The sequence below is a fragment of the Sinocyclocheilus anshuiensis genome, unplaced genomic scaffold (genome assembly GCF_001515605.1).
Source record: "Sinocyclocheilus anshuiensis isolate Anshui unplaced genomic scaffold, SAMN03320099.WGS_v1.1 scaffold1736, whole genome shotgun sequence".
Lineage (NCBI taxonomy): Eukaryota > Metazoa > Chordata > Actinopteri > Cypriniformes > Cyprinidae > Sinocyclocheilus > Sinocyclocheilus anshuiensis.
This window is the reverse complement of record NW_015558656.1, coordinates 179,236-196,521: the sequence shown is the minus strand read 5'-3', so window position 1 is coordinate 196,521 and position 17,286 is coordinate 179,236. Positions and strand designations below refer to the sequence as shown.

Genomic DNA, 17,286 nt, shown 5'->3' with positions numbered 1-17,286 from the left:
ATTATATTATATTATATGATATTATATTATATTATATTATATTATATAACACTTTGAAGCAAGTGTGGTGACTTTGTGATTTATGAACATGCATTGGAGCTCTTGATGGTGAATGTGTGTAGTCACAAAATCAGAAACCCCTTCCTTTGAAATTTGATCACAAATGGTCACCGGAGACTCATTTGAGACGCATGTTGTTACCTGTTAACAGCAAAGTGTCTGAGCTCACACTCTTGTAATCGGATTATTCAGGACAGGTTTTAAGACCAGGTATAACCATGACTGTTGATTGCTTGAATCAACACTCATTTCTTGAGTGAAAATTGACAATCATCACATTTTGTTGAAGCTTCCTTTTGTTTGTTGCTATATGCTTTGTGGCCTGTTCTAGAATTACATTTAAAAAAAAAACTGTGAACAGCACAGCCAATCTGCTTTTGCTTGTCATCAAGTAGGTCTTTGGCTTGCTGATGAAATGGGCCATTGAGCTGTTTGAACTAGTTTGATTAGTTGGTGTTTACACACAATAGTTGTGAAACTGTTTAGATGATGAGGAGGTCATAACTGCATTACAGAACATTCATACGCATGGTTTCTGAAAAATAATATGAAAAGTCTTGAGAGTGCAAAATGCATTCCTTGATAAATGAGTGGCTCACATGAAGCTAAAGAAAATTCCACAGATGTCTGTAGACTTGCAACAGCTGTCATTCACATACCCCACCCTTCAAGGGTTTGTTTATTGAATATTTTGTAAAATTGTATTATGCTTCCAATTACCAATACAAGTATAGTACTATCAGCTTTGTTACCCCAAGAATTGTGTTTTGCTTAGACTTGGGCGTACAAGCCTTTCAAAGTCTACCCCACTGACCGTGAGTGCGGATGGATCTATTGGATCTTTCTTTTCAGGTGCTCAAATCACTTTTACTACATGGTCACAGTAATCAGGCTTCGCACAGACAGTGCACACAGATATCAGCAGACTGTGCTAATAAAATGATGTCACATAGATTTTCTGCAAGCCAAAGCAGAATGCGGACAAGGAAGGTATACTCTGAGCTAGGGATGCACCGAAATGAAAATTCTTGGGCGAAGCGGAACAAAATTAAACACTGGGCCGAAGACCGAATGCCGAACATGGTTTTTCGCGGTTTTCCCCCATGTATCTTGCCAGTTTTTTTTCACCATTGCACAAGTTAAATAGCCAAGCTGTGCTTTTTACTGTTTTGTCTTGCTTTTCAAAGAAAAAATCAATTAAAAACAACAATTAAAAAAAATGTACTTAAAACTGAACTTTTTTTTTTTACTTTCTAGCAGACATTTATACCAACAAGGCACAATTTAACTTAAAATGAATAAGTTAGTAAACTAATAGTTTTTGACCATTTTTGAGACCCCTTTCTTGAATCAGTTATGTATTTTTTACCATACAATGCAGCCTTGCTGAACAGAAGAGAACCTTTAAAACATTAGAAAATATTACAGATCCCAATTTGAACACTGTGTGAATGTTATAATAAATGTATTAATAGAGCTACTGTAATTATTACTATCATTATTATTGTCTTTTTTATTTTAAAAGTTAATAAAAATGTTACTGAGCAACTGACGAGTAACACTGTTTCAGCGCAGATTTTCCTCGTGCTTTGGACTTTAAACCCTGGCTAACAAGCAGATAGCGCCACGAGCTCGTGCAGCGCTGTCAGAATACATGCAATACATGCATGCATTAGAAAGCATAACGTTCTGTAGTTTATTTAATTGTTTACGGCCATTTCGCGATTTCAGTCATCATACACTAACCAGCAACAACCACCCCTTCCTCTTCTCATCGAAGACATGCGATGCGGTACTAAACAGTCTCTCGCGGTCGGTGCTTATAATGATTTTTGCATCTTTCTCGGTAACTTGTAAATGTTTCCACACTGCAGACGGGTTTGCTGCATTAGCGCGTGCCTCTGTTTGATCGCATCATGTCATTGTTCGGTACAATTTATTCGGTCTTTTCGCTTATTCGGCCAAACACCGAAAGAGCTTTTTTTGCTATTTTCAGCCGAATAATTTCCGTTGCCGAATATTTGGTGCATCCCTACTCTGAGCTTTATATGCTAAGAAAGATAACTTGCAGTTGGTTGAATCAGACCACTGCTATTGTTTTTGGTTCATCATCTCCAAATTGGAGCACCAAAAACAGTGCATACAGATATAGAGCACAGGCTGACACAGAAGAGACTAGGCTTGGCTTGTTCCCAGATTTAAGTTTCTATAGGTCACTGGCCTTGCAGGAAGAGATAAGAAGTCATGAGACTAAAGTTGTGAGATGACTGAGCTAGACTTTGCTCACTTCATGTGTGACCAGCTTCCTTATGATTATGTCCATATCTGAAGCACTCTTTGAAGATTTGATTAGTTGTGTGCGTGCCTGGTTTAGTCGTATGCTGTTTTAGGCTTGTCCCAACTTGTCACTAGTGGCTAGCGGCCCCTCTGCATTCAACGGTTAATTGTCGAGGGCGAGTGGCCCCATTCCACCCCTCCGACTTCATCTGTAATGTGTCAGGGAGGTTGGGCCTCTCCATGTCCCTGCCTGCCAAAAGAGCAGATTGAAGAACAGAACAGGAGGAGATCAAAGGTGCTGAAGTGGAAGAGAGAGGGTGGTTTTCTTCATATGGCAGGTCCAGAGAAGGGAAAAAAAGGGAGAGGGGCTTGGCTACAGTGTGCAGGACTTGCACATGGTTATGGTTGAAAAGCTGTGCATTTCCATTTCAAATGGTCCGATGGGTTCTGGAGCGGGGCCAGATGGAGAGAGCCGTGATTGCATTCACTGCATCGTCTGCTGATGATGCATTGCTGCTCTGACTCACGCCCCCCTCCCTTCCTTTCCTCTCCCCTCCCCGCCTCAGGATGTGGTACGGTAGGTGCCTGTTATACGATATGGAGCGCGCCTGAGTCTCAATGAGTCTACGGGATAGCAGCAGAGCCGTGTGACTTTCACATCAAAACAAAAAGTCATTCTGCTGGAAGCGGTCCTGTCCCTCTGTCCCAGAGGCACCCAGCGTTTGAACAGGAGCGGATATGACCTGAATAGGAAACAGCTCAGAGGAGCTTTCACACTCTTCGATTTAGGACACTTCAAAGGACACACTGTCCCCCTTGACAGCCTGTGTATGCTGCAGGAAGCAGCAGATGTGCATGGACGAACCTCTGTAGTGACAGAGCGTCGCCCTGGGTGGACTTCCCGGGACTCTTGCGTTGGGTGCCTACTTCTCGTGGAAGCCAGGCATTTTTCCTCACTCTCTTTTCCAAAACAGCTCAGAGCACTTTGGGGGCATGACTTTGGGACAATGACTGACTCCAGCTTTTGGACTCTACTCTCCAACTTTTCTATGCCTCACTTTATTGGTGGAGCAAGATTACAGCGCTCCAAAAGGTAATCAAGTTGATTGCTTGTCACTACTTTCGTTGGGTTTTTAGGTGGTAAACCTTTGTCAAAATTTAAGTCAGCTGAGGTTAGACAAGAACAATATGGTAATGCAGGTGCTGTGTTTTCTATTGTGTTAGATTTCCGTTGTGAATGTTGAACTGGAGTACCTCTTGATTGTAATCAGGGTGTTATTGTTCAGTCCATGCAGCAGGCACAAAATATGTTTACGTATGTCCGTAATTACTGTGCATTTGCCTAAATATACATGTTGAATGTGAGGAAAATGGATTGTTCTCTAAATCCTCCTGAGAAGAGCTGGGCATCTCAATGTTATTGACAGATACAGTCGGATACACTGCTCTCACAGGAAATGCTGAAGTTGCGCCGTATCCTTTTCACCTCTCATGTGACAAGACCAAACCGTCACCAAAAGGCCAAAAAGCCATACTGTAGATATCTCTGCTAGCAAACATTCATGTGCATTTCTGCTTGTGCTTTTCCATCTTGCGCACTTTTTAATCCTGGGAATGACCTATTTTACCATTGATGATACAGATGATCCAATTAGTATCATCAGGCTGAGTAAATCAGACTGAATCTGTCATTTATGTTGAAATAAATTAGTTGTGGAGAACATGCAAAGAAAATATGATTGTGCTTTCTTCACAGTGCTGTTTATTAGTTTGTACTGGGTGGAGGTTTCAGTAATGAGTAATGTCTTTATCTGTAATAACTTTGATAATGGCACTCACTCAGATGTTACACCACTAGCAAAGCGGTGTATTCCTTCTGTGTTCATCTAATAAACAATATAAGAACTACATTTTATGTTGTGTATATACTAACGAAATGCATGATGTGTCCATCTGTCAGAGATCTTCATAATTTATAGTACTGACCTTGATTTATGCTCTCAAATCTAAAGTTCTTGCTTTCAATCATGTTTTTATAGCTCTCTTTTTGTATCTGACAATAGCGGACCTAATGTCTGCAGTATTCTGAAATGTTGGCCATGAATAAAACCTATCATGTGAAAATGGCTCACCTGTCTTAATGCTGTTGTCATTTTTCTGTAATGCAAAGGTATTGTTGCAGTGGTCTGCTCACAAAACACAATGCTTTGGTTTGTTTTTCTAGCTGCAGAACAAGCAACAGAAAAAGTCTGATAGGGAGTGGACAGTCATCAGCCCTTCCTCGACCACACTCACCTCTGTCGTCACACACAGGTAACCGGTTCAGTGTGTTTGTCTGTTTGCGTATGTGCATGTGTTTTATTACTGATGGTTTCGGTGTCGAGTCTGTCCAAGTGACACTTGGATTCTTATTTTTGCAGTGTAGGCCTACCCATAGTGAAGTCTCTAAAAAAGCTCTAATATAAGCTTTATATTAAACTATTTTACTTGCAACTATTTAACTGTTGCTTCACACCTGGTTAGGGCATGGTTTAATTACTTACCTGTGTCGCAGAAAGCAGTCTGTTTTAAGGCGTCCAGACCCACAAAACTCGATAAAGCACTGCAGAACTACAGTGTGTTCAAGCAGCGATCCTGTGTCTGATTCATGAGCTGCGCACTAGGTCTTCGTCTCTCTCTTCTGCAGACTGAGCACATGCTGCCCCTGTACTGGAAATCTTTAAAGAACATTCAGCATTACTGTTGATTTAATTACAGTGTATTAATGTGATTAAACATCACTTTAGTTTTATAGTCATGAAATGAGGCATAGTCAGCTGGCTCATAACAGCTTATGCTCTCAGATACCATTTAGCATAGCATTTATAGACTTGAGTCATGAATTATGTGAGGATAAAGTATAATTCATTTATAAATTTATTTTATACATTACTGCTCTAAATTTAGGGATCTGAAATATATTTTTAAATTGTTTTTACATAAAGTATTTTCAACAAGGCATGCATTTTTTTGATAAAAAATATAGTAAAAACAGTAATACCAAGAAGTATTACTGTTCCATTACTGTTAAACAGTACCAATAAGTTTGTTGGTATAGAAAAGGGACTATAGTATAACTAACAGTATGTATTATAACTATTGAAATTAATCACATATGTAATTACAGGAAAATATTTATAATTGTAAGTACAAACGCATAAAAACATGTATGTACGCAATGAGTGCATTGTATCAAATAATTACTTTAAATGTAAGTACATAGTAGTAAAAGACGAAAGACATAGAAAGTGGGTCCTACTTTTTTAGAATTCTTTGGTGAATAGAACGTGCAAACTAGAGATGCACCGATCGATCGGCCAGGGATCGGAATCAGCCGATTTTCCTCATGATCACGTTTTGTTACCAGCGGCACAGGCAATAACGTCAGCCGCGCATACTCGCTCTCTTCTCTCCAACGACCCCTTCTCTCTCACACACGTCTCATTCGCTCCGGTTAAATAGTGCTTGTATTGCGCATTATTTTATTCATTCCCGCAGGTTTCGCGCTTACACCAAAGCTTACACTATTAAAGGGACCGCAGTCCAATATACCTACTGCTGCCTGTCATGTTAATCAAAGAACAAAAGACAAAGAAAATCACTTTCTGCTCTTGACTTTTATAACTTTAATGGTAAGCATTAATCTGTATTTAATTTTTACAATGAAGACTACAGAAATTAAAGTAATCAAATGTAAAATAACACTGGATGTGTTATTTTACATTTGATTAATTTCTGTAGTATTTCTTACCTGAATAAAAACGTACTTAACCTGAAAAACTTAGTTTCATAGCTCTCTTTATTCTATTGCATTTATTTGTGCTGTTGTTTGCAATTTTTTTTATGTGTTCTTATTTTATTACTGAATTTTTACTTGTTTTTTTATGAAAATAAAACTTTGTGTTGAAGAAAAGTAGATTTTTGTTTGTATATGCTGTCAATTATAGTTCTTAGAAAGAAAATCGGAATCGGCAAAAATCGGTATCGGCAGATCACACTAACAAAAAATCGGAATCGGCCAAGAAAATTGCAATCGGTGCATCTCTAGTGCAATCAGTGTTTTGTAACAATGTAGAAATCTTTACTGTCACTTTAGATCAATTTAATGCACATTTGTTGAACAGAAGTAATAGCTTTCTAGGACTAAACATTATTTGGATAATTGGAAAAAAAAAAAAAAAAAAAGAAAAATATCTTCAGCATTTTATATACATTATATACATAAATTGTGTATATTAATTATTTTTATATATTGTATTCATCAAACACAAAACAAGAACACGCACATCACTGGCAGATTGTTCAAAGTGGGTGCTTGGGCAAAAATAACTTAAAAAAGACACAGGAGATAAAGTCGACATATCACGATTGCAAAATTGTGGAAATGTATTAACAGACCCTCACAAAGGTGACGTTTCAAGCACAAAGGCTGATGATATATTGTATTCATCCCACTGTATCAGCAATCTGCCACTTTGTAGATATTGGCATCTTCTATTGAAAACCTCATATCGGCTAATAAAATGCAAATTCCACATCATTATTAGTTTCTTATTTGCATTCATTTCAGTTCATTCTGACTCTGTTGTGTGTGAATATCAGTAAATGAGTCACCACTAATGAGCAGCCACCAGCAGCAAAGCTCAGGGGCCTCTCTTTATCAACACCGGTGTGGCCATAAACATGTCTGTTAATTAACTATTAACTCTTTCCCCTGTTCAATCAGGTTAATTATCTCTAATTACTGCAGGGCAGAAGGCTGTTTTTCTGTTGGTGGAAGTGGGATACTGGCTCTAATGGCCGTGATTTGGGATCTCCCAGACCCTCAATTGTGGCCATATTGCTAAAAGCAATCCCCAGAAACAGTGGGGTTTAGCTAATAAGAGGTCACATTTGGTGACAGTTTCTGGTTTAACTGACTCCTATGTTTGCCAAAAAGGACAAAGGGCCTCATAAAATACTATAAAAACTGTCCATATGTGTTATTAAATATAATCCAAAGCATTTGAGGCAGTGTAATAGTTTTGGGGCCAAACCAACATTTTATTGTTTACTGAAAGTGTTGCCTATGCCTTCAAGAATAAAGATTGTACAGCTGGCACAGCCATATATTGGCCATATATAACTGCAGAAAAAAAATGATGTTAATAATATTGTTAGAAGATTGTAGAGTATTGCTGGCACAGTAAAAAATGTGAAACCGTTTTTTTTCAGGCACCAGTCCACAAGACAGCCCTAGAAACTTCTCCCCTAGTGCTTCAGCTCATTTCTCCTTCACACGCAGGTAATGACATGAACATCTATACCTATGGTACACTTTTGAAGAGAAGTTTCCTATATTTCTAAGCTATCAGGTATTTTGCCTGGAGTATGAGTAAAAAGAATGAAAAAAAAAAATCCAATACTTACATTAAAGGTGTGATCCATCCAAGTTATGTCTAGGGACAACAGTATCATAGAGACTCTTTTGACTTGGGAGAGCAAGCAAACACTGTATCATTGTGGTGTAAGTACCAGAATATTGAAATTTGTAAAGATGAACATAGTGTGTAAACTACCTATAGCACCCATAATTTAAAAGATACATATCTGTATTATTAGAATAGTGGTCCAGATCTGTCAGGAATATCAGGACATCAGTACAATGTTCAAGTAAACAAAGTTCTTTAAAGTGAGGAGCATGTGGCTGATGAAAGCTCTTGGTTGCTGCTTTTGAAAAACTCAGGAGCTGACAGCCTTTCTACAGTTTTAGATGGGAACAAATTTAAAACCATGGTTCAGAAGTTCAGATTTAACCTGTCACATCAAACTCTGTTCGATCAGACAGGATGGGGTGAAAAATGGGTCTTTTATTTCAAAATTTGTATGCTTTTTTTTTTCTACTTCAAATATTATTTTATTTATTTATTTATTTTATTTTTACTATTTATAATCTTCTAGTCATGGACTAAGGGCAGACAGGTAATTCAAATGAAACTTATCGAGCGAATCTCATGATACCTGTCTTAAACATTTTCAGGTCATATTTCACCAAATTTAAAATAATTACATTTTGTTTAAAGTCTATTGTTTTGTTTTGTTTTTTTTACAATGTAATGTTATTTTTATGATGATAAACAAACAAACGGGGGTGCAATCTGACCTGGACATGTTTTCATGAGATTCACTCTATTCTTGTACATTTGTGCTTGAATTCAACCATAGTGCATCACACTCTTTTCCATGTACATTAAACTGTTCACTGTAGATATGTGCCTGCACAACCATTTTTTGGCATCTTCTGTGTTTACTCGGCCCATGTAACACTCCTTCCAGTGTTTGTGGCATTTGTCTTCCTGCGATTATCATCAGATCATTCAATCAGCCAGGAGACCCCGTAGGAAATTGCTCACAGAGCACTGCTCGAAAAGATAGCAGCCCCGGCTCATGGATTACTCTGCCACTGTCTTTCATCTGCTCTACTTTGAAAATAAATGACTCACTCAGCATTTTCTTTTATCTAGTGTACCACCCGCCTCTCATGTCTTGGATCCAATGCAATGCAATATAGAATATTCTATTTACTGATGATGATTCTACACAGTACCTGTAATTATTTGAGAGGAAATGGACTGAGGGATGTCTGTGTTTGTAGAACTGATGGGCGACGCTGGTCATTGGCATCCCTTCCCTCCTCTGGCTATGGAACAAACACACCCAGCTCCACCGTCTCTGTAAGTACCACATGTTTTTCAAATGGTAGAAGAAAGTGTGCATTCACTGGCTGAGATTTGAAGCAACAAAATAACTTGAAGTTTAAATGACAAAATGACATTCATTTTCATGGGAATTTGAAGAGATTTAAGCAACGTCCAACTCTGGAGTTGTTGAGTTGAGCAGAATTCCAGCATATAAAGATGTTGGTTGGATACTTTATTTGAGCAGGAAGGACTACCAGCAACCAATGGCAAAAACATTTTGGTGGTGTTAAGCAAATAAATCACTGTCAGTATGAATGCCATCTTAGAGTGAACCTAAATTAGCATTGAACTGTGAAGACAAAGACTCTGTTCTAAAATCTAGTGAGCTGCCTTGCTGTCTACTGCCTTTAAAGGCAGCTAACTTTTAACTGAAAATTAATCTTATAAGTGACCTCATAAGTGAAGTGAAACACTCATTAGCAAATGAGAGACATGACTCACATGACAGCCTTTTTTTTTTTTACTCCTAGCCCTCCTATTGTCTACACCCCCTGCCCCATTTTGAATAAATAAATAAAATTCAGTTCATTAAATTAAATATCAGGCTTCCAGAACTTTTAAGAGTCTATTGTTCTGTAGGGTTCTCACTCTTTTTAACCAATACATTTACATTACTTTTCCAGTTGTTCACTAGATAAAGATTTAAGGATAGGGATTTTCAAAAATACTTTCATTCACCATTTCTACCCGCCTTGGAGGTTTGCTAAGGCTGTACTGCATACTTAAAGTATCTACTTTTAACAGTACATTAAGTATTAAATTAAATGTATTTATAATCAACATTTCTACGGACTCATCTGCTATTTTAGCAATGCATTCTGGGATCGCTTTTTCCTCAAATGTGATGCTACCGTAGACAAATAAAGGCGGCCATAATGTTGCCTTTCTATTAGCAGCACATCTGTGATGGTTTAGAATGTTATTTAGGTATGCAGTTCACTAGGTTTTGTAACAGCGGAATCTCCAACTGTCAACTAAAATTGTATGCATCTTGTTGTATACAATGAACAACACCAACATTACTTCTTTGCATGTTGTAGACATTGCAAGCTTCATTGCTGTTTCTGCTTTGAAGCTTTTGGTTCGTGTCTGTGTCCTTGCGCTTACATGCACAACTGAATTGATACTTGGCTGAGACTGTCTGCCACGGGCAACAGATGCTGCCATGACCGTCTCCCAGTCTGATTCATGTGCCTCTGAGCAGCGCCAGATTTGTTTGCTGGTAAATATGTCCCTGTATCCACGCCAGACTGCCCACCCACTCCCTCGCTCACTCTCTGGTTGTTGTTGTTTAGTGACACAGTTGCTGCAGCTGCCCATCTTTACAGGAAATGGCAAGCAGTGTGATGCTGGCAAACCAGCCAACCAGTGTTCAGTTTATAGAAATTTCCTGTCAGTATCATTTGTCAGTAACATGACATTTTTTTGTCTGTAACATTTTTTATTCATTAGAAATGAATACTTAATAAAAGTGTGAGTAAAGATTTTTGCATTGTTACCAAAAAAAAATAAAAAAAATAAATCAACTTTGCCATTACAGGAATAAATTACATTTTAAAATATTGAAGGGGTCATATGATGCTTTTTTAAAGATCATTATTTAGTGTATTTGGTGTAACAGAATATGTTGACATGCTTTAATGTTCAAAAAACACATTCTTTTTCAAATACTGTACATTATTGTAGGTCCTCTATGCCCCGCCTCTCTCAAACGCTTAGTTTTCTACAAAGTCCCTCCTTCTGACAAGCACAGTCTGCTCTGATTGGCCAGCTGACCCAGTGCATTGTGATTGGCCGAACACCGCAAGCACTCGTCGGAAATGTAACACCCCTTACCATAATCGCGAGCTTCATCTTTCAAAATAAATGTAAAGACAGTAAATAATGTCATTAGTTTTACCATCAGTTCAAGCCCGAAAGGGAAACAGAGTGTGACAGACACAGTGATGAAGCTGGTATGTGTTTGCAGTACACAAGCCACGGTTAAGACAGCTGACTCCACTGCGATGTGACCCTGTCTCTCTCTCTCTTCTCTCTGCTTCAACACTAACTGCGGTTACTGAAACCACGCCTTCTTTCTTTGCGTGCACATTTGGGCCACATTATGCAAATATTTCCACATAGTGAGGTAGATATGTGGGGGCGTGTTAGAACAAGCCATTTTAGGGGGCCGTGGCAGAGTCTTAACTTTGATAAAGAATATCTCTTTGGTTTTGAGACTTTAGTCTTTGCAACTTCAGGGATCTTATCTATGCACAATCAGCTTGTAACACTCCAAAGAGAAAGGAAAACTTGAAATCGCATCATATGACCCCTTTAAATAGAAAACCTTTTTTTTTTTTTCTGATTTCAATGTGAATGGGAAATATAGGGATTTTGTCCTGTCATTGTTGGTTAGGGCACAATATAACAGTCTTTAAAAAGGTGAAAAGGTGAACAAAATGTTTGTTTTTAATACAGTACATAATGCGCAAAATGAACCTTTTTTTTTTTTCCAGAATCCACTACAATTTATTGTCAGTTTCAAAAGAATAATAGGTTATAGTTAAATGTTAGATTACGACTCCCTTACATGAAAGGAGTAGTTGACCCCAAACATGAAAATTCTATCTTTGTGCAGTGAAATGAGGTGAAGTAAATGATGACTTGTTTTGGTTTTAGCAAACTTGGTAGAGCTAGCATAGCATTTTGCACAATATTTGCACAATAGCATTTTGCTATTCTTTTAGATACTTCACTTATATACTTGCGTATTGATAGAGGTCTCCGGTCCACATAATTTTTAGACTTACTCATTGTGAAGAAACAGGAAAACCGTGAAAACCCATTGCTGTGTTTTAGTTTTATTCATCATCTGCATTATCACCTAATGATGTGTTATGCAACACATCAGGGGACATCTTTTCTTTCTTGATTTGTTTTCATTTCATTTCATTTTCTCTTTTTTTCTTTTCTTTTTCAATGTATTTTCGTTTCATTTCCAGTCGTCCTGTTCATCACAGGAGAAGCTCCATCAGCTGCCTTTCCAGCCCACACCAGACGAGCTCCACTTCCTGTCCAAGCATTTCTACACAGAGAGCATTGCTGGAGATGACCCCAGGAGAGCTACACCTATGCGGCCACGCTCCCGCAGTCTCAGGTACAGGAAGCTTAGATGTTGTCTTTTTGGACTTATTTGAGATCTGTATCCCAGTGCATCACAATTCACATACCATCTGTCTTAAATAATATGCAAGAATTACTGCATACCAAATCACAAAGTAGTATGCCAAAGGTATGAAGATGTATGTTAATGTTGTAGTATGTCACAAATTATTTATTTAGAAAAATGTTGAAATGTATGTAGTATGCAAACTGGGACACATTGCATCTTATTCTCGCAATATTAATTTTACAGTTTTATGAAGAATTGTCACATGACTACGAGTATATTGAGAATTTTTTTTTTTTTTTCTTAAATTGCATTGACAGTCCTGGAAGATCCCCATTGTGCTGTGACCATGAGATTATCATGATGAATCATGTGTACAAAGAAAGATTTCCCAAGGTAAGTGTAACCTACTTTCACCAATCTTCTTCAGTGTTGAGTGATTGTATCTTTAAAGGAGAATTCATTGTTGGTTTGTTTTCTCCACCCTTCAGGCCACAGCTCAGATGGAGGAGCGCATCAAGGAGATCATTCAAAGCAATTCCCCTGAGAAAGTCTTGCCCCTGGCTGACGGTGTACTCAGTTTCGCACACCATCAGATCATTGAGCTGGCCAGAGACTGCCTGGAAAAGTCCCGTCTCGGCCTCATTACCTCACGATACTTCTGTGAGCTCACGGATAAACTGGAAAGGCTCTTTCAGGAGGTAAATAATGCCTCTAGAGACTTCGCTTTCTTCATTCTTCTGAGCTAAAACTAACTTTCTGTATTTAAAATACTTTTCCCCTTGTGTATTCTTCCATTTCAAGTTGTTTTTTATTATTGCTTTCATTGATGCATGCATATAGCTGGCCACTTGTGATGTGTTCTGTCATTGTAATTCAGTCAACTGAGCGATCGGAGAGTGCAGAGGTGACCTTCATCAAGGAGCTGGTGAAGAAGATTCTCATAGTCATCGCCAGGCCTGCTCGACTCCTTGAATGTCTGGTAGGTTGTCTATAAGAGTTTCTTAACAATGGTCTGGGTCAGTCAGCCTGATTTAAATCAGTATGACCAAATGCTTTAAGTTATGCAAGAAGTGAGAATCTATTAGTACAGTTTGGTCAAAGTTTTGTGTTAAAGATAAATACTTTCTGTCTTATAGGAGTTTGACCCTGAAGAGTTCTATCATCTCCTGGAGGCTGCAGAGGGTCATGCCAAAGAGGGCCAAGGCATCAAGACCGACATCCCACGTTACATTATCAGCCAACTTGGTTTGACAAGAGACCCACTTGAGGGTAGGAGGACCTTAGTACATGGTTTTTAGTAGTCTTGGCCTCAGAGGGTTCACCCATGGCCTGTTCATAAGCTGTTTAGTGCATTTTGCACCAGTGCCAAGAGCGAGTAAAAATTCTGTTTCAGTTTGCTTGGCTGAAAATTCATGCAACTTCTGGTAGTCTGGGCACACAGGTTTTTATCAGTCTATCAAGAAATAAAGTTGTATTATCAGGCTCTCAGGCTGAGTGCTTCCAAGGAAGAACTAGTTGCTGGATTTGCCTCAGTTTGTCAAACCTTTAAACAAGATAAGATGAGTTCAGTGTCTATAAAACTAGTCACTCATATTAAACCATAAAGGATTCAATTAGGGTTTTTGTGATCAACAGAAAATATTCTTTTATGAAACAAAATCTACAAATTGGTCCAAATGTATCACAATTATTAAATGGTATGTATTTATTTAAATTCAAGAGTTTTTCTTCTTTTTTTCACACCCCTGTTGCCTGATAAAGTTTTGGTACCTTGCTATTGTCATCTCAATTAATTTTTATTGATTTAGCTGGGTTGCATCGGATGACAACAGACTTTGAACTTAATTAAGCTGGATAATGACGCTAACTTTCCAACATTGATACTGTTATTAAACTGAATTGAATCAGCATTTATCTAAATTAAGCTGTGTAGAGCTACTTTACAGCTGAAATTGAATTAGTTTTATAATTAATGAATTTTATTTTCCTGCTTAATAATGTGAAGCTGCTTTGAAACAATCTGCATTGTACAAAGCATTATATCAGTGGCTTTTTAACTGGGTATGCTGAGTCCCAAGTATGCTGCCAAATAACCAATCTTCAACATACATTATTCATGCCAAAAAAGTAAGATGATTTATTTTTAAAAGAAGCTTTGCTTATGAAAGCAGGACCATATACCATTACAATGTTTTTGTTTTCTTTTCATTTTCGTCAGACAACAGCTTATTTTTCCACTTAGACAGAGATGGTCCTCACTGCAGAACACAAGATCCAGGGGGCGAGGTTGGATCCAGATCCAACTCCTCCCACCTTACATATCCCTAAGCCCACCCATCCCCACCCCCTGATCCCCAGGGGTGTGAAGTAACGAATTACAAAATCTATTTTTTCAAACTTTATTATTTAAATGGGGATGATTGTACTGAGAATAACTTTCATCTTTTCTTCAACTGAATACTGTTTCTGTGCTGTTTTGATGTATTTTAAAGAGTTGGCAGTCAAAATTAAAACTGCTGGATGAAAGATATTCTTCATTCTTTATTACAAACAAGATAATGTGAATTACAGAATGTACAACGTTTTTAAAATGGTACAGCGTTTATTATGATAATGTGAATTACAGAATAAAATGTATCAATTGCGGTGTACAGCGTTTATTATGAGGGGGTAGAATCCACAGCTCAGTACTCGCTACTCAATACTTGTGAGTACTTTTAAATAGGCTACTCTTTTTCTCTTACTTGAGTAGTTTTTTGGACAAGTACTTTTACTCTACTCACACTACATTTTTTGAAAGGTAATGCTACTTTTACTTGAGTATATTTTTTCAGTACTCTTTCCACCACTGCTGATCCCTAAACCCACCCATCTCCACCCCTAAACCCACCCATATCTCCACCACTAAATCTACCTATCTCCACCCCTAAACCCACCCATATCTCCACCCCTAAACCCACCCATCTCCACCCCTAAACCTACCAATCTCCACCTCCTAGATGTGGATCCAACCTCGCCCCCTGGATATTGTGTTCTGCAGTGAGGGGCTACTGCTTGGGCGAGCAATTCATGGACCGCTTACCTCACGCATAAGAAGCACCAGCATGCCAGCAAACTAATGAAGACGCAAAAATCATAATGAGTAATAGCAATAGAGTGGAAGCACCAAAACCGCTGTAAATCCGCTTGCCTGGATGCTTCCGTAACTGACACAGATTTACAGAAAATGACTGTCGTTTCGCAAATAAATAATTTGACATACTTATTCCCACCATTTTATTTTGTAAGCTCAAGTGACAGAGATTCAATTTATAATCATGTTTGTTAATTAGCCATTCTGTGATCCCATACTCTCAAATGGCTTGAGTTTGCAGAGCATTCGCAGCTTATATGGACAGAACGCTCCTAATATATAAATAAATATATACACTACCAGTCAAAAGTTTTTGAACAGTAAGATTTTTAATGTTTTTTTAAAGAATTCGCTTCGGCTAACCAAGCCTGTATTTATTTGATCCAAAACACAGCAAAAGCAGTAATATTGTGAAATATTTTTACCATTTAAAATAACTGTATTTAAAAGTATGTTATAATACTTTTATTTAGCAAGGATGCTTTAAATTGATCAAAAGTGATGATAAAGGCAACAAAAGATTTCTATTTCAGGTAAATGATATTCTTCTGAATTTTCTATTCATCAAAGAAACCTGAAAAAAAAATGTAAAGAACAACCATAATAATAATAATAATAATAATACATGTTTTTTTAGCAGAAAATCTGAATATTAGAATGATTTCTGAAGTATTATGTGACTGGAATAATGATGATAAAACTTCGGCTTTGAAATCACAGGAATCAATTACATTTTAAAATATATTCAAATACAAGACAGTTATTTTAAATAATAAAAATATTTCAAAATGTTACTGTTTTGCTGTATTTTGGATCAAATAAATGCAGGCTTGGTGAGCAGAAGATACTTCTTTAAAAACATTAAAAATCTTACTGTTTAAAAACTTTTGACTAGTAGTATATAGATATATCATATAATATGACTTGACTTGATTTGAGTTGACTTTTAGTAGACGCATGTTGTCAGTCAGTCATGGAAATCATAACTGGAGCCTTTGTCAGAGCCACTTGTACATTCTTAGTTGGATTATGATCTGATTTTTGTGGTTCAGTGTCGTAAAATAAAAAAAATAAAAAAAGTTGTCTATGAAAATATTGATAAATATTACTAAGATTCTGTACACATTTTCAGCAACTTTAGTGTTGTATTACAAAATTATCACTGTAGCACAGTTATTTAAAGGAGCTACTGATTTGTTGCACACCCATTTGTGATCTCTTCAATTTCACAGTTTTTTTTTTGACGCTGAATTTCACATAAAAATATGGATAAAATTGGGTTAAAAACATCAGAAGGATTTAAAGGCTTTACATTTACTGCTCACAATCTTTAACAATGTATCAATGCATTTTATATGTTCAAGGTCAGGAGCCTAGGTGCAGAAAATGGTTTCTATCTTTTCTTTTGCGTTTTATTTCTTATAATGTTAGATGAAAGCCTCGTATAGACACAACATACTGTAACGAAGCTCTGAATTTGTACTCAAGACTATCATTATCGGTAATGAGAACAGAATACGCTCGTAGACCTTGATGCCTCTGTCTTGCCATCTCTGCCAAAGCAGTGTTGTTACAAAGCCCTCCAAGGCTTTCTAATCCTCGGAGAACATCCAAATCATTTGGTGTGATGATTGGAAATGTAGATCGGCAGCTGTTGTGAGGGCTTTCTGATGGGCTTAGTTGTCTTTCAAGGCAGCCGAATGACCCTCCGGTTCATTACCTCCTGCTGTTCATCAGTTACTTTTGGAGCCCCCTGAGAACTGCCTCACCGGGATTTGTTCAGAGTGGCAGTTTTTCCAAGTAAATGTTTCATGATGTGTGTAGATTTTACCGTTGATTTCCACACCATTTAACTCATTTAGAAACCACAGCAGTCAGCTCTA

At 37.6% G+C, this 17,286-nt stretch overlaps 1 protein-coding gene across 5 annotated transcripts in view; it reads left to right on the top strand.

Moving 5' to 3' along the window:
* The window catches only part of LOC107681051 (microtubule-associated serine/threonine-protein kinase 4-like), a 135,346-nt gene that overhangs the window by 102,036 nt on the left and 16,024 nt on the right, over positions 1-17,286 (top strand). For 4 of the 5 annotated variants that reach the window (XM_016477197.1, XM_016477193.1, XM_016477196.1 and 1 more), the window contains 8 exons: positions 4,562-4,650; positions 7,591-7,660; positions 9,011-9,089; positions 12,101-12,255; positions 12,588-12,663; positions 12,759-12,968; positions 13,148-13,249; positions 13,407-13,539. In XM_016477197.1, coding sequence (XP_016332683.1) covers positions 4,562-4,650; positions 7,591-7,660; positions 9,011-9,089; positions 12,101-12,255; positions 12,588-12,663; positions 12,759-12,968; positions 13,148-13,249; positions 13,407-13,539 — 914 coding nt within the window. Of the gene's footprint in view, positions 1-2,819; positions 3,431-4,561; positions 4,651-7,590; positions 7,661-9,010; positions 9,090-12,100; positions 12,256-12,587; positions 12,664-12,758; positions 12,969-13,147; positions 13,250-13,406; positions 13,540-17,286 lie in introns of those variants that run through there. The other variant, XM_016477194.1, reaches the window with a different exon arrangement.